This window comes from Macaca mulatta, chromosome 16 (assembly GCF_049350105.2).
Source record: "Macaca mulatta isolate MMU2019108-1 chromosome 16, T2T-MMU8v2.0, whole genome shotgun sequence".
Taxonomy (NCBI): domain Eukaryota; kingdom Metazoa; phylum Chordata; class Mammalia; order Primates; family Cercopithecidae; genus Macaca; species Macaca mulatta.
The window spans coordinates 51,387,622-51,414,919 of NC_133421.1; the positions used below are offsets into that span (position 1 = coordinate 51,387,622).

Consider the following 27,298-nt stretch of genomic DNA (forward strand, 5'->3'; position numbering starts at 1 on the left):
TTACTCTGTTTCTCAGGCTGGAGTGCAGTGGTACAATCATAGCTCACTGCAGCCTCAATCTCCCAGGCTCAAGTAATCCTCCTGCCTTGGCCTCCCAAGTAGCTGGGACTACAGGTGTGTACTACCACACCTAGCTAATTGTTTTAATTTTTTTTTTTTTTTTTTTGAGATGAGTCTCGCTCTGTCGCCAGGCTGGAGTGCAGTGGCATGATCTCAGCTCATTGCAACCTCTGCCTCCCTCGTTTAAGCGATTCTCCTGCCTCAGCCTCCCAAGTAGCTGGGATTACAGGCACGCACCACCATGCCCAGCTAATTTTTGTATTTTTAGTACAGATGGGGTTTCACCATGTTGGCCAGGATGGTCTCGATCTCCTGACCTCGTGATCCACCCACCTCGGCCTCCCAAAGTGCTGGGATTACAGTCATGAGCCACTGCGCCCAGCCTAATTTTTAAAATTTTTAGTAGAGACAAGGTCTCACGATGTTGCCCAGACTGGTCTTGAACTCCTGAACTCAAGCAATCCTCCTACCTGGTCCTCCCAAAGTGCTGGAATTACAGGCATGAGCCACCACACCTGGCCTAAAAAAGTTTTTTTTTTAGAAATGAGGTCTCATTACGTTGCCCAGGTTGGTCTTGAACTCCTGGCCTCAAGCAGCCCTCCCACTTCATCCTCCCAAAGCATTTGGATTACAGGTGTGAGCCACTTTGCCCAAGCAGTTTTACTACATTTTAGTACATTTGAAAACCTTAGAATTTAGAACTGGAAAGGACCTTGCAGTCGTCAGGCTTAATTCCTTCATATTACAGATGAGAAAACTAAGGGTCAGACAGGTTGTAACCTGTTCAGGATCACAGAGAACTTGTTATAGAACTGGAACCCAGGCCTTCCAATTCCAGCCAAATGACCATTCACTCTGACTCTCTGTCAGCAGTGCTGGAGGCCTCCAGGGTGGCCCCGTAACCTCATTACTTGGGCTGCTTCATCCCATTCTCTGTAAGCTGTACACCTGTAAACCAGGGGTGGTGGGTGGTCAATCCTAGCATTATTTTTTTAGTTTTTTTATTACTCCCATAATGTAATGGCTCCTTGGGTGGTATCTAGGCTACTTTTTTTTTTTTTTTTTTTTGAGACAGAGTTTCACTCTTGTTGCTCAGGCTGGAGTGCAATGGCGCAATCTTGGCTTACTGTAGCCTCTGCCTCCCAGGTTCAAGCAATTCTCCTGCCTCAGCCTCCCAGGTAGCTGGGACTACAGGCATGCACCACCATGCCTGGCTAATTTTTTGTATTTAGTAGAGGTGGGGTTTCACCATGTTGGTCAGGCTGGTCTTGAACTCCTGACCTCAGGTGATCCACCCGCCTTGGCCTCCCAAAGTGTTGGGATTGCAGGCGTGAACCACTGCGCCCTGCCCTAGGCTACTTTTATCAGATGCTCACCAAGAGCATAACTTTAACTGAGAAATAGTCAAACTCTTTTGTGTGGAAAGAAGGCTATGAATGTGGTCCTTAAGATTCAGGGGAGCTGGGCACGGTGGCTCACACCTGTAATCCCAGCACTTTGGGAGAGTTAGATGGGAGGATCACTTAAAGCCAGACATTTGAGAGCAATCCAGGCAACATAGCAAGACCCTATCTCTATAAAACAAAACAAAACAAGATTCAGGGGCCTATAATTCGCATGTCCTGGCAGTTACGCATGTTTGGGCACACAATAAAGTTTAGAATATTTCTTCCATGGATAGACCCCTGCCCTGACAACAATTTCTGCCTCATTCCATGTCAAAATAGGAGCTTTCACCTAGGTGACACATACTCCCTCACCTTTTGTGAGTGTATCCAGTAGTCTTCCACAACTGGGAAGGGTATGGGAAAATAAAAAGCTTTTTTTTTTTTTTTTGACAATCTTTGCCTTTTGAACAAACCAAGGCTGCTTAGCGGCCAAATATGTTCATTTTAATGAGTTGAATTTTGCTGTTCTTTTCAATAGGCAGTCAACCTCATTCACCAAGGGTTCACTCTTTATTCACCGAGGGGACACTAGATCCTCAGGCCCCAGATCCATGTCTGATGGCCAGGGAGACTCAGAATCAAGATGCTCCTTGCCCTACTCCATTTATGGCAGAAGAGGCCAGCAGCCCCAGCACAGGTCAGGCAAGCCTCTGCAGTTTTGAAATCAACGAGATCTACTCAGGCTGCTTGACTTTGGAAGATGACATAGAAGAGCCCCCAGGAGCTGCTTCATCTTTGGAGGCAGACGGACCTAACCAGGTAGATGAATTGCAATCCATGGAAGAAGAGTTGGATAAGATGGAGAGAGAGGCGTGTTGTTTTTGCAGTGAGGATGAGAGCTCTTCAAAAGCTGAGACAGAGTACTCTTTTGAGGACTGGGACTGGCAAAATGGTTCACTCAGTTCACTTAGCCTTCCCGAGTCAACCAGAGAAGCCAAGAGCAATTTGAACAACAGGTCCATGGCTGAGGAGTATCTCATCAGTAAGTGTGTGCTGGATCTAAAGATTATGCAGACAATAATGCATGAGAACGATGATAGGCTGAGGAATATCGAGCAGATATTAGATGAAGTTGAGATGAAACAGAAGGAGCAGGAAGAGCGCATGTCTTTATGGGCCACTTCAAGAGAGTTTACGGATGTCTACAACTTACCTCCAGCTGTGGGCCCTCCATCTTTAAACTATATTCCTCCTGTCCTACAGCTTTCAGGGGGTCAGCAGCCAGACACCAGTGGCAAGTGCCCAACCCTACCAAGATTTCCAAGAATGGTAAGAGACTTTCAAGGGGGACATTGTGGCAAAAGATCCAGGAAAAGAAATGGTTATGGCTGGAAACCTTTCACCCAAGTCTCCGAAGTAAGCACTGGGGATCAGTCAGAGATGAGCCATCAGGTAACCTAAGTGGGAGGAAGGGGCAGCCTAAGCAGGAACCCAGTGCTGGTTTGACATTGCCCCTAACCTGTGTGGAGGGACTGACGTATATATGCAACCGACTCATAGCAAGGTGCTCTTAGCTTTAGGAAATCAGTCCTCCATGATGGAATTTCAAGGTAGATACTCTCTGCCTCCCAGTCCAGACCCAACACACAGCCCATGTCCTTCTCTGTAAATTCATATGTATCAAATTGACCCATATTAAATTGCTGTTTTATTAGTTAAAATGGTCAAGTATTGGCAATTTTGCGTGGCTCAATTTACTGAATAAAGTATCTTGGATAGGTATTAATCTCCATTCTAAGTTGCTTATTCGTTCATTCATTCATTCACTCATTCAACAAACACCTGCGGAGCCAGAGGCTATCTAGACTCTGGGTTTTTTTTTTTTTTTTTTTTTTGAGACAGAGTTTGTTGCCCAAGCTGGAGTGCAATGGTGTGATCTCGGCTCACCATAACCTCCACCTCCGGGGTTCAAGTGATTCTTCTGCCTCAGTCTCCTGAGTAGCTGGGATTACAGGCTTGAACCACCATGCCCGGCTAATTTTGTATTTTTAGTAGATACGGGGTTTCTTCATGTTGGTCAGGCTGGTCTCAAACTCCTGACCTCAGGTGATCCGCCCGCCTCGGCCTCCCAAAGTGTTGGGATTATAGGCTTGAGCCATTGCACCTTGCCTAGACTCTGGATTCTGATGATGAATAAGCCACAAACTCTGCCCATAAGTAGCTCAAATACCAGTTGGGGACTGAGGGACCTGGTGGATCAAAGAAAACCCCTCAGAGGAGGTGAGCAGACACCATAGGAGCTGGCTGGGAAGTATAGCCTGCAGAGAGGCTCCTCCTTAAGGACAGGGCTGTCGTCTGACTCCTCCTGTGTCCCAGCACCTAGCATGATGACCAGTACATAGAAGGAAATCAATAAATGGTCAGTGAAGGAATGAGGGGATGAATGAATTAATGAATTTAAACAAGTTCACACTCAGAGAGCTGGCTGCCTCTTGAATTATAGAATCTTAGAGTTGGAAGATCCCTTAGACATGGATTAGCCTGTCAATTTACAGAGTGTGACGCTTAAGCCCAGTGATGTAAACTTCCTGAGGCCCAGCGATGTCAAGATGCGAGTGGGGTAGGAGAGGTCTGCCCCATTGGAAGGCGGATGTTATTACTGGTATTATTTAGAATATCTGGCCCATGATGATAAAATGCAGGCCAGCTTTTACTGGGTTTTGTTACTGTTTTAAAATTCTCTGCTTAACAGTTATCCTCTTTTTTCATTTTTTATTTTATTTTATTTATTTTGAGATGGGGTCTCACTCTGTTGCCCAGGCTGGAGTACAGTGGCACAATCTCTGCTCACTGCAACCTCTGCCTCCCAGGTTCAAGCAGTTCTCCTGCCTCAGCCTCCCGAGTAGCTGGGACTACAGTCACGTGCCACCATGCCCAGCTAATTTTTTGTATTTTTAGTAGAGACAGGGTTTCACCATGTTGGCCCAGCTGGTCTTGAACTCCTGACCATAGGTGATCCACCTGCCTCGGCCCCCCGAAGTGCTAGGATTATAGGTGTGAGCCACCGTGCCTGGCCATATCACCCTTTTATTGCCTATACAGGACAGATAGCTCTCCCTGCCACCCCTCAACTTGTTGTGCTACAACCAAGGGCCAAGTTGGTTAGGGGCAGGTCTCCTGATTCCTGGTCTGTTGTTCTTTCATTGTACAATGCTGAATCTTAGTGAGGCTTCAGTCCTCACTTAGAACATTTGGAAAAGCATTGGCATTTATTTTTGCTGGAGTGAAGTGGCACTATCATGGCTCACAGCAGCCTCAATCTTCTGGACTCAAGCGATCCTCCCGCCACAGACCCCTGAGTAGCTGGGACTACAGGCTGTACCAGTATACCCAGCTAATTTTGTGAATTGTAGAGATGGGGTCTCAGCACGCCCAGCCAGTATTTATTTCTTTATCTTTTTTTTTTTTTTTTTCCCCATAGAGATGGGGTTTCATTATGTTGCCCAGACTGCTCTCAAACTCTTGAGCTCAAGCAGTCCACCTGCCTTGGCCTCCCAAAGTGTTGGGATTACAGGCAAGAGCCACCATGTCCAGCTGTCATTTGTTTTTATATAAAGAGAAGACACAGCCAGGTGCAGTGGTTTACGCCTGTAATCCCAGCACTTCGGGAGGCCAAGACGGGTTAATCGCTTGAGCCCAGGAGTTCGAGACCAGCCTGGGCAACACAGCGAAACCCTGTCTCTATAAAAGATATCAAAATTAGCTAGGCATGGTGGCGTGTGCCTGTAGTCCCCACTACTCGGGAGGCTGAGGTGGGAGGATCACCTGAGCTCAGGAAGTTGAGATTACAGTGAGCTGAAATCATGTGACGGTACTCTAGCATGGGCAACAGAGTGAGACCCTGCCTCAAAAACAAAAAAGGCACAAAAAATTTACTTATATCCTAATATTTCTGTTTCCATAGAAAATTAGAGTTTGCTAGAAAACTATTAGAAATCACTTTTTTTTTTTTTTTTTTTTAAAGATAGAATCTTATTCTGTCACCCAGGCTGGAGTACAGTGGCACCATCTCAGCTTACTGCAACCTCCGCCTCCCGGGTTCAAGTGATTCTTCTGCCTTAGCCCCCCGAGTAGCTGGGACTACAGGTGCACGCCACCATGCCCGGCTAATTTTTGTATTTACTCCTGATCTCGTGATCCGCCCACCTTGGCCTCCCAAAGTGTTGGGATTACAGGTGTGAGCTACCATACCCGGCCTGAAATAACTTTTTTATGTATTATGTTTTATTATCTATTGCTGCATAACAACAACAACAAAGCCCAAAACCTAATGGCTTAAAATAACAATAGTTTATTATTTCTCGCAATTCTGTGGGTCAGGAATTTGACAGGGTTCCCCTGAGTGAATCTTCTGTTCCACATGGCCACTGGCTAGCATCACTCACTTGTTTGCAGTCAGCTGGAGGTTGGACTGGGCAAGAAGGTCCAAGAAGCCTCTACTTACATGTCTTGTACCTTGAGCTCCTCCAGGTGGCCTCTCTTTGCACTTGACTTGTCATCATTCAATAAATAGTCTCACCCAAGCTTCTCTACAGCATAGCAGCTGACTTTGCAAGTGAAAGGTAAAACTACCAGACCTCTTAAAAGTTAGTCCTGACCCTAGGATTGTATCACTTTTCGCTGCTTTCTGTTGATCAAAGAAAGTCACGAGGCCAGCCCAGATTCATTGGGCGGGAAAATAGACTCCAGCTCCTTATAGGAGGTGTGTCAAGGTGGACAGAAGGGAGGGAATTGATGGTGGCCACTGCTGGAAACCATCTATTAGTACATAGGATATAAAACAATGATACCATATTTATTTTTTCCTTAAAAACGTCACCATCCTTTTTTAGCATTAGAGAAAAAGCCATCTCTATCTAAATGAATTTTTCAGACAATTGAAGTTTATTTCTTTAATTTCTTAGTTCTTAAAATTTTAATTATATTGAATGAAAACATTACAGACTTCATGATATTCTAAATATCTATTTTGATTATATTCTAAACATATTCTAACCTTGGTGACAGTGGTATTTTTCTGAACACCTGTTATGGTGAAGCATCATGATACAGTGCTATCTTAAGCTTCTGCTAAGGAGTGTTTGCCCATACAAAGGCCTCTGGATCTTATACTTCAGGGAGCATGTAGTAAATTTTTGTGCCTCCTTCTCACTTTTACACATCTTGCTCCCATCTCCAAACTCCACATTTGTTGCTTTAATTTGCTGTAGGCTAGGAAATATAATTAACTAAGTTTGTTAGAATTATGTTAAACTTGGGATAAGTAGAGCCAATAGTCTCTTGAATAAAGAGCATAGACTTTCACTTGTTTTACTTTTGCTATTTCCTAAGTATTGTAACCTTTGTTGTAATCTATTTTATTTTCATAGCATCCCCAGTGGTAGGTATTATCGTTCTTATTTTATGGATGAGGAAACTGAAGTGCAAGGTTCTCTTAGTGTTAGGGCGCAGTGTCTCACACCTGTAATCCCAGCACCTTGGGAGATCGAGGAGGGTGGATCATTTGAGGTCAGGGGTTCATGACCAGCCTGGCCAACATGGTGAAACCCCGTCTCTACTAGAAATACAAAAATTAGCCCAGTGGTAGTGACACACATCTGTAATCCCAGCTACTCAGGAGGCTGAGTCACAAGCATCTCTTGAGCCTGGGAAGCAGAGGTTGCGGTGAGTCGAGACCATGCTACCACACTCCAGTCTGGGCAACACGGTGAGGCCCTGTCTCAAAAAAAAGAAAGAAAGAAAAAAGAAAAAGATTCTCTTAGGTTAGTCTGAATAACACTTAGACTGGAACCCAAGGGCCATGACTCCTGCCACAAAGATCTGCTGTCTTCATATTCATATAGGACGGGGAGAGTGGATATTTTAAAAATTTCTATCTTGTCTGCTTACTCTCCACTTGTACCCTGTCTGGGGTAGGTTCCTGGAGACCAACATTTTTGGGTAAAGACCTCAGATAAGCTGGGCACAGTGGCTCACACCTGTAATCCCAGCACTTTGGGAGGCTGAGGCGGGTGGATCACCAAGTCAAAAGATCGAGACCATCCTGGCCAACATGGTGAAACCCTGTCTCTACTAAAAATACAAAAATTAGCTGGGTGTGGTGGTGCACGCCTGTAGTGCCAGCTACTCAGGAGGCTGAGGCAGGAGAATCTCTTGAAGCCAAGAGGCAGAGGTTGCTGTGAGCCAGGATCTCGCCACTGCATTCCAGCCTGGTGAGAGAGCCAGACTCTGTCTCAAAATAAAAACAAAACAAGAAACAAAACAAAAAAAAAGACCTCCAGATAAGAGATGGGTTAGCAGATAGGAAACATGTAAAGGGAAATCCTGGTAGGTCTGGTTATTTCTATATATTTAGCAGGAATAGCTTTGAAAATAGTGTGAGAGTGAAGAGAATGGGAATTCTCTCATCAAAGTACTGAAACATGTTTATTGCTTTTTAAGCTGCTGACTCTTTGTGACCCTGGAAAACAGAACACAGATGAACAATTTCAGGGCACTCAAGGAGTCAAGGACAGTTTGGAAAGAAGCAGGATCCAAAATACCAGTAGGTGGGTCAACATTTTGTTGTTCTTAATGTCACTATGCCTTTAGACTTCTGCGTGTCTCTGAGGCCACTCGGTGATCTTCATATGTCTAGTGACAAAAGGGGACTGTGAGTGATGAAAAAGAGCAGCATCATAGGAAGTTGAGGAGACATCAAAGCCCAAGTGACTGACAGGTTAATCAGACAGAACTCATCAGTTGTTAGAAGCAAAGTATCTTGCCTTTCCACAACTGCCCAGATAGTTTTTCTTATAAAAACAAACACCAGTTATTCCATTTACCAGTGCTCCAGAAACCAAACTTATTGGAAACCAAGGTTGTTTAAAGTGTCACTGGCTCCAGAGGGAGAGTTGAACAATGTCACTATCACCCTGGGGTGTGTGATTTCCAGCCAAATGAATGAAATGAATTGACTTTAGCACAAATTACTGGAAGAAGAGTGTGTGTATGTTTGTATATATATTCATACACATATGTGTATATAATATATTCATATATGTATATATATTCATGCACACATATATGTATCTATTCATGCAAATATATGTATATACACATATTTATGTGTATGTATACATACATATATTCATACATACACACACACACACACGCTGAGTTTTAAAGAACTTAATTAAAACAGGCCGAGTGTGGTGGATCACGCCTGTAATCCTAGCACTTTGGGAGGCCAAGGTGAGCAGATCACTTGAGGTCAGGAGTTCGAGAGCAGCCTGGGCAACATGGTGAAACCCCGTCTCTACTAATACAAACATTAGCTGGGTGTGGTGGCGGGCACCTGTAATCCTACTTGGGGGATGGAGGCTCAATAATCGCTTGAACAGCCAGGCGCAGTGGCTCATGCCTGTAATTCCAGCACTTTGGGAGGCCGAGGTAGGTGGATCACAAGGTCAGGAGATCAAGACCATCCTGACTAACATGGTGAAACCCCGTCTCTACTAAAAATAGAAAAAATTAGCCGGGCGTGGTGGCAGGTGCCTGTAGTCCCAGCCACTCGGGAGGCTGAGGCAGGTGAATGGCGTGAACCCAGGAGGCGGAGAGCTTGCAGTGAGTGGAGATCAACTGCACTCCAGCCTGGGTGACAGAACAAGACTCCATCTCAAAAAAAAAAAAAAAAAAGAATCGCTTGAACCCGGGAGGCAGAAGTTGCAGTGAGCTGAGATGGCACCACTGCACTCCAGCCTCAGCAACAGAGCGAGACTCTGACTCAAAAAATAAATAAATAAATAAAGAACGAACTTAAGTAAAACAAATTTATTTGGTGTGTGGGAATTCTTTTTTAATTTTAAAAAAATTTATTAAAATTTTTTTTTGGTTTAAATTTAGTTAAGTATTATAAGTAAGGGAATTACTAAAGGGGCAATAAATGTTTTTTTTCTTTCTTTCTTTTTTTTTTTTGAGACGAAGTTTCACTCTTGTTGCCCAGGCTAGAGTGCAGTGACGTGATCTTGGTTCACTGCAACCTCCGCCTCCCAGGTTCAAGCGATTCTACTGTCTCAGCCTCCCAAGTAGCTGAGATTACAGGTGCCCACCACCACGCCCAGCTAATTTTTTGTATTTTTAGTAGAGGTGGGGTTTCATCATGTTGGCCTGGCTCGTCTTGAACTCCTGACCTCAGGTGATCCACCCACCTTGGCCTCCCAAAGTACTGGTGGGATCATAGGTGTGAGCCACCACGCCCAGCCAGTACATGTTTTTCAAGGCAGACTAGTATATCAGTTTTAGGGTTTTTTTTCCTATGGATAAATGGTAGCACTCATCCACAACTTTGAAGTCAGTTCTGGAAAAAAAAAAAAAAAACTTTTTATTCCTCCCCCTAGTGGTGATTGAGACTAATGACGAGTTTGCTGTTTCATGTTGGCAAATATGTACATAAGGGAGAATGAAGGAAAATGTCCAGAGATTTTATTTATTTATTTTTTATATTTTTGTAGTGGAGTTTCACTCTTGTTCTCCAGGCTGGAGTGCAATGGCGTGATCTCGGCTCACTGCAACCTTCGCCTCCCAGGTTCAAGTGATTCTCCTGCCTCTGCCTCCCAAGTGGCTGGGATTACAGACATGCACCACCATGTCTGGCTAATTTTGTATTTGTTAGTAGAGACAGAGTTTCTCCGTGTTGGTCAGGCTGGTCTCAAACTCCCGACCTCAGGTGATCTGCCTACCTCAGCCTCCCAAAGTATTACAGGCGTGAGCCACCGCATTCAGCCAGATATTTTAGATCAGTGTATTTTATTCTTATGAAGGGAATAATGAAGAACTACCTAGCTGGCATCAGAGTGTTTGGCACTTACACCACTTATAGAAGCAGATGGGATGACATAGCCATTAGATGACAAAGAAAAACCCGTAATTGTTGTGGCTTCCCCTGCTTGGCACCCTCTTCCCTCAGAAGTACAAAAAACAGACCAAAGAAAAGTTTGACATTTTTCTACCTGTTCATCTAGTCTTTTTGTATGCTTAAAAAAAGTGACAATTATGATATGTGTAGGCAATTTTATATCCTGATTTTTCACTTTACATTAGAATGTAAGCATTACTCTATGTTATTAAAAAAAAGCAACAACAACAACCTGTAAACTTATTTTGAAATTGATGGGCTGGGCAAGTTGGCTCCCACCTGGAATCCCAGCACTTTGGGAGGCCAAGGCAGGCAGATCACTTGAGCCCAGGAATTGGAGACCACCCTGGGAAACATGGCAAAACACCATCTCTACAAAAAATTAGCCAGGCATGGTGGTAAGCGGCTGTAGACCCATACCCTCCCCTACTTGGGAGGCTGAGGTGGGAGGATCACCTGATCCTGGGGATGTCAAGGCTGCAGTGCCATGATTATGCCACTGCATTCCAGTTTGGGTGACAGAACGAGACTCTGTCTCAAACAACAACAACAAAAATAGTTGGATTTCACCTATGGTTGAATTTTAGGTTGCTTCATTCTTTATTCTATTATGAATAGGGACACAGTTACTTGTAAATAATGCTTTGTTTTTGCATTTTGGATTATTTCCTCAGGATAGATTCTCAGAAGCAGAATTACTTGGTCAAAGGTTTTGAAGATTTTAAGGATAAGGATTCTTTTTTTTACCCCCCTTTTTAAGACAGGGTCTCACTCTGTCGCCCAGGCTTCCTTGCAGTGGCGCAATCTCAGTTCATGTTTTGTTTTGTTTTGTTTTGACACAGAGTCTTGCTATGTCGCCAGGCTGGAGTGCAGTGGCGCAAACTCGGCTCACTGCAACCTCCGCCTCCGGGGTTCAAGTGATTCTCCTGCCTCAGCCTCCTGAGTAGCTGGGATTACAGGCGTGCACCACCATGCCCAGCTAATTTTTGTATTTTTAGTAGAGATGATATTTCACCACGTTGGCCAGAATGGTCTCAATCTCTTGACCTTGTGATTTGCCTGCCATGGCCTCCCAAAGTGGTGGATTACAGGAATGAGCCACCATGCCCGGCCAATCTCAGTTCACTTTACGGGGCCAATGTGGGAGGGTCGCTTGAAGTCTGGGAGTTTGAGACCACCCTGGGCAACAAACTTAGTGTGACTTCATCCCTACCAAAAATATAAAAATTAGCTGGCTGTGGTGGCAGGTGCCTGTGGTCCCAGCTACTTGGGAGGCTGAGGTGGGAGGATCTCTGGAGCCCGGGAAGTTGAGCTGTAGTGATCTGTGGTTGTGCCACTGCATTCCGGCCTAGGTGACAGAGTCAGACCCTGTCTCTGAAAAAAATTTATTTTTTAAAAAGGAAGCTGATCAGATCTGCCCTCTCTGATTCAGCAGTCTCTCTGCTTTCTGGTCCAGCTGGGGAATAGGACATTCTGGATAACAGGGAATTCATATCTGTGCCACAGAGCACACACTCTTTTTTCTTTTTTCTTTTTTTTGTTTTTTGAGATGAGTCTCGCACTGTCACCCAAGCTGGAGTGCAGTAGCCTGATCTTGGCTCAGTGCAACCTCTGCCTCCTGGGTTCAAGAGATTCTCCTGCCTCAGCCTCCTGAGTAGCTGGGATTACAGGCGCTCGCCACTACACCCAGCGTGTTTTTGTTTTGTGGGGTTTTTGTTTGTTTGTTTGTTTTTTTGTATTTTTGTATTTTTAGTAGAGACGGGGATTTCACCATGTTGGCCAGGCTAGTCTTGAACTCCTGACCTCGTGATTCACCTGTCTTGGTCTTCCAAAGTGCTGGGATTACAGGTGTGAACCACTGCACCCAGCCTACACTTTTTTTTCTTTGGAGATAGAGTCTTGCTCTGTTACCTAGGCTGGAGTATGGTGGTGTGATCTCAGCTCACTGCAACCTCCGCCTCCCGATTTCAAGCAATTCTCATGCCTCAGCCACCTGAGTAGTTGGTATTACAGGCATGCACCACCATGCCCAGCTAATTTTTGTTTTTGTAGTATAGAGTTTTCCCCATGTTGGCCAGGCTCACCTCAACTCCTGGCCTCCGCCTACCCTGGCCTCCCAAAGTGCTGGGATTACAGGCCTGAGCTACCGCACCCAGCCAGATCATGCATTTTTGAAAAGTTAATTGAATAGATGATAAAATGTACATGTTCATGAGGTATTTATAAACTTTATTTTTTTTCTGGAGACAGGGTTTCACTATGTTTCACAAGCTGGCCTTGACCTCCTGGGCTCAAGTAATCCTCCTGCCTCAGCCTCCCAAATGGCTGAGACTACAGACCTGAGCCACCATGCCTGGCTAGTTATGGGATATTTAGAGGAAAAAAAGACTCCCTTATGTTGCAAATGAGGAAGCCTTGGCCTAGACAGATTGATGTTTGCCAAAGTCAGATAGTAACCTAGTGGTAGGTCAGGTTCTAGAATTCAGTAGGACTAGATTGAAGGTTTCTGAATGTTCTTCAGGATCTCTGATGCCTTAAGACTGTTTTTAACAAATCAGCCGGGCATGGTGGCTCACACCTGTAATCCTAGCACTTTGGGAGGCCGGGGTGGGTGGATCACTCAAGATAAGGGGTTCAAGACCAGCCTGGGCAACATGATTTTCTACTAAAAATGCAAAAATTAGTCAGGCATGGTGGTGTGCACGTGTAATTCCAGCTACTTGGGAAGCTGAGGCATGAGAATCGCTTGAACCCAGGAGGCGGAGGTTGCAGTGAGCTGAGGTCGCACCACTGCACTCCTGGGCAACAGACTGAGACTCTGTCTCAACAACTACAGATGTTAATTGTGTTGTCACAGATATGAAGGTGGGCCTGTTACCAGAGAATTCTGATGGAAGGGCAGGAGCAGAACCCTCACCTGAACCATCATCTGTGATTTGTGGCATTTGCAGGGGAGGCTCTGCAACAGCCCAGGGATTGTCTTGTGAAACTGCGCTTCAACTGTGGGTTTCTTCTACCTCTGAAAATCTCCCAAGAGCACTTTTATAATCACAAAATCTAAACTTAGAAACTAAAAATACTCTTAGAGATCTTATAGCTCAGTCCTTTCATTTCTTAGCCGAGGAAAACCTAGAGAGTCCACTGCCCAAGCCAAAGCCACACAGTTTGATAGTGCACTCTTCACTCTGTCAAGCCACTGGCAGGGACCTTCTGCATCACCCAACTCTCACTGGGATTCTACCAGGTAAGGATCCTTGCAGGCTGGAAACTGGTGGTGGGGCAGGGATGGGGGCGGGTTCTGGCACCCTCTGCTGGTGCAAAGGGGTCAGTGCAACTCTAGGAATGGCTCGGAGAGTAGGAACAGGTCCTCTGGATGGGCTAGTGGGCTTTCAGTTCTGTCAGGAACTTGAGCAAACTGATGTGTTTGTGTCCACCCTGCTCCCCCTACCTCCAAAAAACCCATGCAATTCAGGATGAGTGTGGATCCTGTTTCTTCTGAAATCTATAATGCAGAGTCCAGAAATAAAGATGATGGAGAGGTACACTTAAAATGGAAAAGTGAGTATAAAGTCATGGGTTTTGTTAGACAAAATGAAATTTAAAGTATATTTCTAATGTGGTTGATATTTCTAAGTATACAACCTATGTTGCACATTTAGAACCATAGCAATGTCCTTCTGAATTTTTTTTCTTTTATTATATTTCATTTTAAAAGCAGGGCCCTTCTGACTATAGACTTCAGAAGGGAAATGCTTTTTTTTTTTTAATTTCTAGACTTTATAGGAAATATTCTTATTATATAAATGTATATTGTATAAGAAATGTAATAAAACAGTACACAATACAATAAGTCCTATTAATACTGTTAATAGGAAACAACAATGACTTTAAGCAAACTATGACTTTAAGCAAAACGATGTATAACAAAACCAATTTTACCATGGGCTAATTGATATAAACAAGAGTTAAGTTCCTACAGCATATTTCTGGTCACAAATACATCACCATACTTCCAAATAAAGACCAGAACACTTCTAATATTAAACATTGAAATAAATGTGAGCTATGTACACATTTAAGAGAGATTAATAAAAACAGGTAAGATAAGTAATTACCCATTTATTCTAGTTCAGGGTCACAGGTGGCTAGAACCTATCCTGGCAGCTCAGGGTACAAGGAGGGAACCAGCCCTAGACAGACACCATTCCATTGCAGACTACTCACACACTCCCACTCACACAGACCGGGGCCATTTCGACACACTAGTTCACCTAACGTGCACATCTTTGGGATGTGGGAGGAAACTGGACTACCTGGAAAAATCCCATGCAGATATGGGGAGAATACTCAGGTGCCACACAGACAGTGGCCTCAGCTGGGAATTTTTTTTTTTCTCATCAGAGTTACAATGAAACAATATTGAATAAAATGACATTATTTGAGGAACTGCTACATAGATATTTACTGTATAGCATTATTAAAGTGGAGAGTATGCAGTGTCACTCTCATATCCTGTGGGCATTATCCTTTGTATCAGTTTTCTCTTATAGGCTTAAAGGATATAATGTCTATTTTTAATACTAGTCGTAAGTGACATTAGCAGAAGTGTTCCACAACTTTTGAAATGAAAACATGCATGTATGTATGCACTCCAAAAATATGAGCTCAGTGTAGTCTGGAAAGACTAGACAAACTCAAATAGAATCCTTTCTATTATTACACACTGGGAACTTTAGATGTCATTTTTCCTGTTAAAATTTCACAGGAAGAGGGTCTATCTGTAAGTTTTTTGCTATCTTTCACCCTGGAAGTCAGCAACAAGGGTTGTTGTTTGGGATGACTAACTGAAATTCCCTTCTCTCTGTCATCAGTTCTCCCCTCACCTCCCATTCAAGCCAAACAGGGCAAGCTAAGGATGATACAACTGTAAAAAGGCAATTATTGTTACAGTATGAGTTATAATAGTATTGTGTATTTCTTTTAGATGAAAGCCTGTGTTTCCAGTATTTACAGTGATGTTTTAAATGCTATTTTCTCTTGTGCCCAGTGGAGGTGAAAGAAATGGCAGAGAAAGCAGCTACTGGACAGCTCACCGTACCTCCTTGGCATCCTCAGAGTAGTTTGACTTTAGAAAGTGAGGCTGAAAATGAGCCCGATGCCCTGCTGCAGCCACCCATTGGGAGCCCTGAAAACACGGATTGGCAGCGAGTTATTGAGTATCATAGGGAAAATGATGAGCCCAGAGGAAATGCCAAGTTTGACAACATGGGCAACAATGACTGTGACAGTGATCAGCATGACAGACAGCCCAGGCCTGGAAGCTTCACCAGTAAGTTCACTTGCGGGAATCAGGATAGGTGAACTCAATCAAGTATCAGTCTGCGAGGTGGCTCAGCCTGTAATTCCAGCACTTTGGGAGGTGAGGCGAGCAGATCGCTTGAGCCCAAGAATTTGGGACCAGCCTGGCCAACATGATGAAACCTGGTATCTACCAAAAAAAAAAAAAAAGAAAAAAAAAAAGCTGGGCATGGTGGCACACGCCTGTAGTTCCAGGTACCCAGGAGGCTGAGGTGGGAAGATCACATGGACCTAAGAGGTGGAGGTTGCAGTGAGCTGTGATCACGCCACTGCACTCCAGCTTGGGTGACAGTGAGACCCTGTCTCAAAATAAAAATAAAAGTTATCAGCTCTCAAAAAAGTAAACCTTCCAGCATATTTTTTTGGTTTGGTCCTCTCTACTTTCCTACTTTTCTGGAAACCTTGAATTCCAGGGGAAGGCAGTATAGCCATATATCTCATTGCATTTCCCACAGGCAAACAGATTCAGATACTGATCAGTTTTTATATTACTGAAACAGGCCCCTTTGTCCAAAGGAAGTAAAATAATCACGTACTGACCCTGGTTTTGGCAAGGAATTGAGCCTTCTTTACCTGGGGATAGAGGTGGGCCACCACTGCCTACTGCCCATGTCTCTGCATTGTATTCTAAGCTGGAAATAAATTCTCCCAGAATTTATTTAGAATGTATTCTAAGCTGGCATTAAATTTTCCCTCCAGAGAGTCTATGCTGGAGGAACCTAGAGACACATGACATTTATTGTCATCGGTTTATAGATTTACAGGTTAAAAAAAATGAAGGCCATATATTTTCAGTTGATAATTTGCTTACAATCAGGGCATGGGATATTGTTTCACAGTTGTTTATAAGTTAAAGAAAGATACATCTGGCCGGGCGCGGTGGCTCACACCTGTAATCCCAGCACTTTGGGAGGCTGACACGGGCAGATCACGAGGTCAGGAGATCGAGACCATCCTGGCTAACACGGTGAAACCCTGTCTCTACTAAAAATACAAAAATTAGCCGGGCACAGTGGCGGGTGCCTGTAGTCCCAGCTATATGGGAGGCTGAGGCAGGAGAATGGCGTGAACCCGAGAGCCTGAGCTTGCAGTGAGTGGAGATCGCGCCACTGCACTCCAACCTGGGTGACAGAGCGAGACTCTGTCTCAAAAAAAAAAAAAGAAAGATACATCTAAAATTGTCATTTGTCTTAGGCAGAAAATCTATTGACTTGGGTATTGTTTGTATTTAGAATCTCTTTCTTGTCAAGCGTCACTCGCGAATGGGTGGGCAGATGATCCAGGGCTGCATTTTGAGGTCAGGCTAAACTAACAGTCTCTACTCTCTGGACTGAATGTAAGGTATGGGACATGGCCACTCTTGGCAGAATATGTATACATCTCTTCTCTCATGCCACCTTTATGCTCTTCCATGTTGTCTGAATATCACTGAATAACTTTGGCCCTGACTGTGTTACAATCATTAGATATCAGGCACCCATCTCCCAGACAAAAGGAACAACCAGAGTATAGTGAAGCCTTTCAAGCAAGTTCTGACGCATTGGTGGCTGTTGAGAAATCTTACAGTGTAAGTAATACTGCCTGGAAAGCCAAGTCGAACCCAAGGATCTAATAAGATAGATCTGAGTTGTTATGTGTTATGACACCAAAATAATATCTATAGTAGTTATTTTTGGCTGGAGCATGTGCCTTCATGTCACTGACATGAATAAAATAATCTTTCCTCCTGTCTGATACTTTTTAAAAAGTCAGTTCAACTCAGTGAATTGTGTATCCTGGAGATTGGGAGAGTACAGAAAAGTGTCAGATTCAGCTTTTGCACGTGAGTTTCTGATATAGTTGGGTAAACAAAACTGGAGCAAAGCTCCTTCCCCAGCAGATGACTGAGGTCAGTTAGGAGTAGGAAAAGCAAGGGCAGGGTTGCTATGAGAGTACCTTCACCTGGAATATCCTCTGAGGGCCAGACTCAGCTCCCAGCTCAGTGGAAGTGATGTGTTTGTGCCTGACAACTGCACCTCAGCAGGATCCATTTGCATTTCCACTGCAGTTACAGCCTTGCTTCAGGGGTTTAACACACTCTAGGCCATAGCGCAGCCAGACTAAGAAACCAAAAGTTTTTTATTGTCATTGATGTGGGATTGCAATCATTTAAAGAATATAGACAGCAATTGAGAATGATACAATATATGAATACAACAGTGATAAAATGTAAGGTCTTTTGACCTATTATATTTAATCATGGCATACGAACCATTCATAAGATCAGCTTATTCTTTCTCTGACTTGAGGGCTGGAAGAACAGTCATATTAAGCATACTGGCTGAGCTGGAGAAGCAGGCCTAGGCAGAAAAGTGGGGAATGTCTGCAGGAGGCCAGGACTCAAATTCAGTTTGGTGAGAGGTAAAGAGGAGCAGCTGTTAAGTGCACAGGAAGGGAAGCGTGTGGCAAAAAGCAGTGTCCGAGGAAATTAGTCACAAAATCTCTGCCAAGAGATCACTGAAGATTGGGTGTAGTGGCTCACACCTATAATTCCAGCACACTGGGAGGCTGAAGCAGGAGGATCGCTTAAAGCCGGGAGGTCAAGACCAGGCTGGGCACCATAATATGACCCTGCCTACAAAAAATGTAAAAATCAGCTGAGCACAGTGGCTCACTCCTATAATCCCAGCACTTTGGGAGGCCAAGGTGGGCAGATTGCTTGAGTCCAGGAGTGCGAGACCAGCCTTGGCAACATGGCGAGACCCCATCTCTACCAAAGATAGAAAGGTTAGCTGGATATGGTGCATGCCTGTAGTCCCAGCTACTTGGGAGGCTGAAGTGGGAGGATCACCTGAGCTTGGGGAGGTTGAGGCTGCAGTGAGCCATGATCACGCCACTGCACTCCAGCCTAGGGGACAGAGTGAGACCCTGTCTAAATAAAATAAAATAAAAATTAACCAGGCATGATAGTGTGCTCCTGTAGTCTCAGCTACTCAGGAGGCTGAGGCAGGAGGATCACTTGAGCCTAGGAGTTCGAGGCTGCAGCGAGCTGTCATTGCGCCACTGTACTCCAGCCTGGGTGACCAAATGAGACCCTGTCTCAAAAAAAAAAAAAAAAAGACTGAAGTGAGCCGTTTGTTTGGCCACATGGTAATCAGGTCCTGAATATTGCAAAATAAGCAGGAAAAAAGGGATGGAACAGAGATGCTATAGAAATAAATTTGCAGGCAGGTCGCGGTGGCTCACCCCTATAATCCCAGCACTTTGGGAGGCCGAGGTGGGAGGATCATTTGAGATCAGGAGTTTGAGACCAGCCATGCCAACATGGTGAAACCCCATCTCTACTAAAAATACAGAAAGTAGCCAGGCGTGCTGGCATACACCTGTAATCCCAGCTACTTGGGAGGCTGAGGCAGGAGAATCACTGGAACCCCAGAGGCGGAGGCTGCAGTGAGCCGAGATCATGCCACTGCACTCCAGCCTGGTTGACAGAGGAAGACTCTGTCTCAAAAAGACACAGAAATTTGCAGGCTGGGCATGGTGGCTCACGCCTGTAATCCCAGCACTTTGGGAGGCTGAGGCAGGCAGATCACAAAGTCAGGAGTTCAAGACCAGCTTCGCCAACATAGTGAAACCCGTCTCTACTAAAAATACAAAAATTAGCCGGGCATGGTGGCACACACCTGTAGTCCCAGCTACCCAGGAGGCTGAAGCAGGAGAATCACTTGAACCTGGGAGGTGGAGGTTGCAGTGAGCCGAGATCATGCCTCTGCACTCCAGCCTGAGTGATAGAGCGAGACTCCGTCTCGGAAAAATAAATAAACAAATATAAATTTGCTGCTTTTTACTATTTTATTATTGAGAGTACATTGCTGTTTTTAAAATGCTTCTTCATTTGCCTTTAACCTACAATACGCGAGGGACTCACAGGTTCTGAGTAGCCGCAGCCTCTTCATCTGTAAGATGATGCCAACACACGGGCTATGTCTCTGCCTATGAGGGATCAGGGTGTTTAAATTCAGTACTCAACTTGAGTTGACTAGGGCCTTTCTCCTTATTTAGAATATTAGAATAGGACGGTCACTTCATCTCCACCCATTCTGCAGATGATGCTGCTGAGGCTCAGGATTAGCATTCCTTCATGCTACTCCAGGCAGTTCACAGCTGCTTTTCCCCACCAGGAAGGGAAGGCAGAGGCACATGCACAAAGAGGTAGGGAGAGTCAGCTCAGAGTGTCAAACTGACTGCTGGGTAGTGTTAGGTAACCCCGTTGTTAACACTGCATCCAACTATAAAGCGATTTGGTTACAATGAACAGCAACTTAAAAGTGATTTCCTACATTATTAATAGCATCAGTCCATGCAATCAACTTGTTCACCAGAGTCTTCTGAGGACATAACAGATGAATTTTTAACTCCAGACGATGAATATTTTTACTCCTCGACTGCTCAAGAAAACTTAGCTCTAGAGGTAAAAAACGCAGTTCAGGGTAAAGTACATTTTCACCTTTCTCCATTGCCTTATTTCTTTTATTGAGAAAAATAGCTTACATATCAAAGTATATAATGTGTACCAGGGTTTTTTATACCTTTTTTGGTGTCAGGAGTGTGATATGAACCTATGCACTCATATGTGTTTTGAAAAAACGTCTGAAAGATTTTTTATTTTTGAGGATGGGAGGTCATGTGCAGTTTCTCCCCAAATTTGGTTACTGCATTTATACAGCACTTTGTACTTTTTTTTCAAAACATTTATTTATTTTTTAAAATTTTTTGAGACAGTCTCACTCCATCATCCAGGCTGGAGTGCAGTGGTGTAATCTTGGCTCGCTGCAACCTCTGCCTCCCAGGTTCAAGCGATTCTCCTGCCTCAGCCTCCTGAGTAGCTGGGATTACAGGTGTGCGCCATCACACCCAGCTAATTTTTGTATTTTTAGCAGAGATGGGGTTTCACCATGTTGGTCGGACTGGTCTTGAACTCCTGACCTCGTGATCCGCCCGCCTCGGCCTCCCAAAATGCTGGGATTACAGGTGTGAGCCACCGTGCCTAGATCAAAACATTTTTATTCATGCTACCTAATTCACATATTCTTCCTATTGGGAATGGGCAAGGCTATCATTCCTGTCTCTGAGGAAGACTGGTGTTCTGCAGATGTACGGAATTAATTAACTCCAGCCTGACAAGCTTTAGTGATGGGAGAGCCAAGATTGAGGCAAGGGTTCAGCAACAAATATGAGACTGTCCAATATACCAAGTTTTCTTGGGAATCTGCCTAGCTTTTACAAGAACCTGCTGTACAGAGTATTTTCATTTCTAAAATGAATTTTGTTGGATTCTCTTATTTACTTATTTTCTACCCTACCTCCCTGCTAACCTGGCACCTTTTTGGGATCTTTTACCAATATGAAAGGTGGGGTGGAGGAAAGGGAGGATTGTATGTGTCAATCACAGTATTTGACTGATAAGAATTCTAGGATGCATCAAAGATACAATTTCAGGCCAGGCGCAGTAGCTCACGCCTGTAATCCCAGCACTTTGGGAGGCAAAGGTGGGTGGATCGTGAGGTCAGAAGTTCAAGACCATCCTGGCCAAGATGGTGAAACCCCATCTCTACTAAAAATACAAAAATTAGCTGGGCGCAGTGGCAGGTGCCTGTATTCCCAGCTACTCGGGGGGAGGCTGAGGCAGGAGAATTGCTTGAACCCGGAGGTCAGAGGTTGCAGTGAGCTGAGATCATGCCACTGCACTCCAGCCTGGGCAACAGAGTGAGACTCCATCTCAAAAAATATATGTATAATTTCAGCTTGGTGTGGTGGCTCATGTCTATAATCACAACACTTTAGGAGGCTGAGGTGGGAGTATTGCTTGAGCTCACGAGTTTGAGAACAGCTTGAGCAACATAGCAGAACCTTGTTTGAAAAAAAGGAAATGAAACATTACTAGTCCCCAAAAGACCTCTTGTGCTTCCCCCATCCAGTCACTGCCTCTTCCAAAAGGAACCATCGTTCCGACTTCTTACCTCATAGAGTAGTTTTGCATACCAGGCCAGCTTTTAAACCTTATTTAGCTCTTTTGATAAAGCTCCCAAGAACCAAAACATCTTTGTTGGAAGATTGGGATGAACAGGGATAGTGATATAAGGTGGGGGAGTCACATAATTCCTCTTCACAATGGGAGGTGAGGGAGGACTTACTGAGGAGGGACATATGGTACAAATAAGTACTTAATGTCTAGGAAGCAAGTTTGTACTTTTTCTATAAAGACGCAGGGATCTTATGAAGATTTTCAAGATTTAAGAACATCAAGAAATTATTGACCTTTTAATATGTCTGCCTCCAGTGAACCTCCTTTCTTTTGTTCATTTTTAGACCTCGAGTCCCATAGAAGAGGAGTTTGAAGGAATACAAGGTGCATTTGCCCAACCTCAAGTCTCTGGTACTAAGCCCTTACAGAAGATTCCTTGAGAATCACTTCCCTTCACTTTCTTCTGTTGGATCACAGATGTTTAGAGCTGGGGGGATCCTGAGGGACAGCCTCGTCCAAACCTTTCATTATATGGTTGAGAAAACCAAGGTTCAATGATTTCTCCTCAATAGAACAAATCCCTTGCTCCTCACCAACCTCATGACATCCATGTGTTGTATTATTTATACCTCCCCTTGCGTTTTTATAGCATATGTTGTTGTAGTCACTGCTTTTCCCCCCTTTGGTCTCTCAAGCTTTCAGGCTCCTTAGTGTGCCACATAACAAGTGCACAGTTATCTTTGCTAAGCTGACCTGGGGGATTTGCCCAAGCTACATAGCTAGTTTTTGACATAACAAAATTAGAACTAGGTTTCCATGTATTTCTTCTCCCTAGAAGGCAGTGTCACCAGCATTTTCCTTTGCTTGCTTAGCATCTTAGCAAAGAGTTAGTAACAGCTAACAATGCAGATTCAACTTAACATCTACCACTTGGGAGGCCTTGGGTTCTGTATAACTTAGCAGGGGCTTTCTATTAGGTGAGAAGGTAACCTTGGATGCGTAGCCAGGGGTGTGTCACCAGACAGACATAAGTTAACTGTTGGCTTTGTTACATTTTTAGAATTGTGTACTCTTGTTCTTTTAAGGTATGCACTCATCTATTTTAAAACTAGGGTTATCCACCTACCAACCTGTGTAACTGTCCATGGTCATGTCTCAACCCTGTAAGCCCAAAGAAGGTGGGGTTATGAACTTACTCGCTTCCTCCGCTGCATACTCCAGCTTCCAACTGTAACCTTGTGTAGGCCCCTGCCAGAGTTGGAAGTGTTTTAAGAAGCTGTAAGCTTTTAGATGAACAGTTAAAGTCTCAGCATAATATGTATTGAAAGTCTCCAGAGCCTTGGGCCACCCACCTCTTCCTGCAGAGCCTTTTTTGGACCTGCCTTGTATGTGGCCACTTAACTTGTATTTGGAGGTGAGTTGAGTGGGATGGAAAAGTTTAGAGCAGACAGGTCAGATAACCAGAGTTAGTTTGATACAGACATCTGAAGTATGTGAAAAAGTCTCTGATTTCTACTCCATTCACTTCTTTCTGCCCCTCTCTACCCCCTTTTCCATCTAGTGCTCTGATGTATATCGCCTTCCACATCAGAGGATACAACAGGGGTACAGGATGCAGTGTGCTAGGTTCCAAGCCCCATTCTGCCGCTGACTTTTTCTGCATAAACTTCAGCAAGTCACTTCACCCCAGGGCCCCACTTTCGCCTGGTATAAAGTAAAGGAGAGGGTCTGACTCTAAAGTCTCTAAGCTCTAAATGTTGCTTATTAGGAATTAGTTTATGCTTTCTGGATATTTATCATTTTAAAAGAGGGTCAGAGGAAGAGGAACCCCTAATGTCTCTCCACTGGTGGAGTTTCAGAGCTACTTGGTAGCTGTGAAAGGTGGCATTGTTCTGGTGGGCCTTTATAGTGTCTACCAGACCACCTGGACCTAAGGAATGGGATGGGGGTGGGGGAGTCATGGGCATTTGGAAACAGGGCTGGATGCTCCATCTGCCCCCTTCTTTATTAACTAGGACAGTACAGTGGTGGAAAGGAAAATGGATACTGACCCTGCCTGCCTGGAGGTCTGCAAAGCAAAGGATGCTCCGTCTGCCCCCTTCTCTATAAGCTAGGACAGTACAGTGGTGGGAAGGAAAATAGATACTGGCCCCGCCTGCCTGGAATAAAGCATCTTACTGAGAATTGGGGAGGAGTAACTTCAAATAACTTGATGCCAAGGAGAACAGAAGACTGTTGAATTAGCTCCTCAGTACTCAAGACTCCACCCCCGCCCCTACTCTTTAGGTGGTGTTTGATGGCCAAGTGGCATAGTTAAAGTTCGGGACTGTTTAGTTAACAAACAGTTCTTGTTTTCAACGCCCCCTGCTGTCTGTTCACAGGAACCCGGTCAGTTTGCCTTCTTAAAAGGACAAAACAACGTTTGTCTCCAGAAATAACTGTGGTTATAACTGAAAGGCCAGTAAATAACTTGATTGTATTCTGAGTGTCAGAATATAGTTCTGTGCTCTGAGCAAGGAAAATAAACTTTCAGAGCAAAAACCTCTTCTATAGCACTCAATCCAAACCCAATTAGGGCAGCACTTTGCTTATCCGGATTATTTCTAATTCTGGACCAGACAAAGGGACATTCTAGGGAATGATGATAATAATTTGGCTTGACAAAGATCAGTTAAAAAAAAATTATTTTATGCTTTCAGGTGAGGAAAAGTTCCAGATGAGAAAAATTCTTGGAAAGAATGCTGAGATTTTGCCCAGGTCTCAATTTCAACCTATACGAAGGTATGGGCTGTTTTATCTTATGCGGTTTCAGACTCATAGATGTGGTGTTAAATGGTGATAATGCCCCGTGCTTATATATTGCTTGTCTTCAAATGTATTAGCTACTATCTTATCAAAGTTAGCTTTGGGCAGCTTAGCTTTGTTAGGACTTGTGCAGTACAATTTGAGGGGTAGAGTCATCACCTTTACTTAGATCCTGACTCTGACTTTCTGTTCATGTGACCTTGTCAAGGTTCTCAGCCACTCTATTCTATTTTCCCATCTGTGAAGTAGGGATAAGAATCCTTACTGAGAATGTTGACAATAGGAACTTAAAGTAATAATATAACTCCTGGGCATTTATCCCAGAGAGATGAAAATTTACATTTACGCAGAAATACATATGGGAACATTTATAACAAATTTATCCATAATATCTCCACACTGGAAACCCAGATGTCCTTCACCAAGTAAATGATTAAACAGACTTTGGTACATCCATACCATTGAGTGCTACTCAGCAGTGAAAAGGAATAAACTATTGATACATGCAACAACTTGGCTAAATTTCCAGAGAATTATGCTGAGTAGGAAAAGCAATCCCCAAAAGTTATTTACTTTGTGATTCCATTAATATAACATTCTTGAAATGATGAAATTATAAAAATAAAGAACAAATGAGTGGTTGCCAGCGGTTAAGGAAGGGGTGGGGAAAGGAGGGAGGTAAGTATAGCTGTAAACCAGAAATATGAGGGTGGTAGAAATGTTCTGTATCTTGACTGTATCAATGTCAATATCCTGGTTGTGATACTGTCCTATAGATTTGCAAGATGTTACCATTGGGATAAAGTGGGTAAAGTGTTTTTGTTTTTGTTTTTGTTTTGAGATGGAGTTTCACTCTTGTTGCATGATCTCAGCTCACTGCAACCTCCACCTCCCGGGTTCAAGCGATTCTCCTGCCTCAGCCTCCCAAGTAGCTGGAATTATAGGTGCATGCCACCACACCTGGCTAATTTTGTATTTTTAGTAGAGATGGGGTTTCACCATGTTGGCCAGGCTGGCCTCAAACTCTTGACCTCAGGTGATCCACCTGCCTCAGTCTCCCACAGTGCTGGGATTACAGGCGTGAGCCACCACACTCAGCCGGTAAAGTGTATTTCTTGCCTGTGACTCTACAATTACCTCAAAAGAAAAGTTTAAATTAAAAAATTCATAGTTGATATAAAGTATCTGGCACAATAACATTCAATTTATTTTCTTCTCTCTGGGCCTCAATTTCCTTAATTATAATTATTACAGCTAGTATTTCCTAAATATCTAGCATATGCCAGGCATTGTTTCATTGTCTAATTTAATCCACATTAACAACCCCGTGAGGCACATACTATTGCCTCCATTTTGTCAATAAGGAAAGCAAAGTTCAGAGAGTTTAAATATTTTTTTCTAAGGTCACACAGCTAGTCAGTCAGGATAGACTAGATTATGCTATATATAGTAAACAACTCCCAAATTTTAGTGGTTTAAAACAGGTTTCTTCTTTGCTCCTGCTTCATTTCCGTGGCTCATGGCTTGGCCAGGAATGTTCTGTGCTGTATTACCTTCTATCAGACTTAGGCTGAGGGAGGCCCCGTTTTTGTGCTTCCTTCATTGCTAAGGCAGGAAAAATGGAAAATGGTGAGTTGTGCACTGGCTGTTAAAGTTTCTGCCCAGAAATGACTCATCGCTTTCACTCGTATTTTATTGGTTAAAACAAGTCCTGTGGTCATTTATGTAAATCAAGAGGGCCAAAAAGTGCTGTTCTATTATGTGCTTAGAAGGAGAAACAAACATTTTTGGAAACAGAATAAAGTCACAACTCAACCCCAAATCCGTGATCTTTCATTTATATCATTGGTCTCACAGGATTTTTGCAAGGATTAAAAATGTGAAGGTCAGGCACGGGGGCTCACGCCTGTAATCCCAGCACTTTGGGAGGCCAAGGCAGGCGGATCATCTGAGGTCAGGAGTTTGAGATCAGCCTGATCAACATGGAGAAACCCCGTCTCTACTAAAAATACAAAAAATTAGCTGGGAGTAGTGGCGCATGCCTGTAATCCCAGCTACTTGGGAGGCTGAGGCAGGAGAATCGCTTGAACCCAGGAGGTGAAGGTTGCTGTGAGCCGAGATCGTGCCACTGCACTCCAGCCTGGGCAACAAGAGCGAGACTCTGTCCCAAAAAAAAAAAAAAATGCGAAAACATATGGAAGGATTTAGCATGGGATCTGCCTTATAGTTAATGTTCAGTGAGTACTGAAATTGAATCTTAAGTATTGGTTAAAGTAGAAACGGGTCAAGTTTATCTTCACTATTCTGGCCATTTTTTGGTACAAGCCTCTCTGGCCTCTCCTAGTACACTATACCAGGAAGCTTCTTACAGGTGCTAAGGCCTCGTGGCTGTGCCCCTTTGCTCCAATATCTCACCTCCCAGCAAAGTTCCTGTGCTCTGTTGATTTTCTCATGAACTTGCTCATGGTCATATAGAGTCTTTAACTGATTTCAGAGCTGACCCTTAGAGAGTATTTATTCAATCTCTGGAGAGAAAATTGAGGCCCAGGCCCAGACACTCAGAGAACTTACAGCTAGTAGTATAGCCAGAACCAGAACTCACACTTTTTTTTTTTTTTTCTTTTTCTTTGGAGATGGAGTCTCACTCTTGTTGCCCAGGCTGGAGTGCAATGGCGCGATCTCGGCTCACTGCAACCTCTGCCTCCCGGGTTCAAGCGATTCTCCTGC

The 27,298-nt window shown here is 43.9% G+C and overlaps 1 protein-coding gene across 13 annotated transcripts in view; it reads left to right on the forward strand.

Moving 5' to 3' along the window:
- TEX14 (testis expressed 14, intercellular bridge forming factor) overlaps positions 1–27,298 on the forward strand; it is a 138,437-nt gene that overhangs the window by 92,662 nt on the left and 18,477 nt on the right. For 7 of the 13 annotated variants that reach the window (XM_077970858.1, XM_077970860.1, XM_077970861.1 and 4 more), the window contains 8 exons: positions 1,987–2,777; positions 7,950–8,056; positions 13,523–13,648; positions 13,877–13,962; positions 15,452–15,733; positions 17,229–17,329; positions 22,111–22,150; positions 24,466–24,547. In XM_077970858.1, the coding sequence (XP_077826984.1) occupies positions 1,987–2,777; positions 7,950–8,056; positions 13,523–13,648; positions 13,877–13,962; positions 15,452–15,733; positions 17,229–17,329; positions 22,111–22,150; positions 24,466–24,547 (1,615 nt within the window). Of the gene's footprint in view, positions 1–1,986; positions 2,901–7,949; positions 8,057–13,522; positions 13,649–13,876; positions 13,963–15,451; positions 15,734–17,228; positions 17,330–20,092; positions 20,213–22,110; positions 22,178–24,465; positions 24,548–27,298 lie in introns of all 13 variants that reach the window. The other 6 variants (XM_077970850.1, XM_077970851.1, XM_077970854.1 and 3 more) reach the window with 4 other exon arrangements.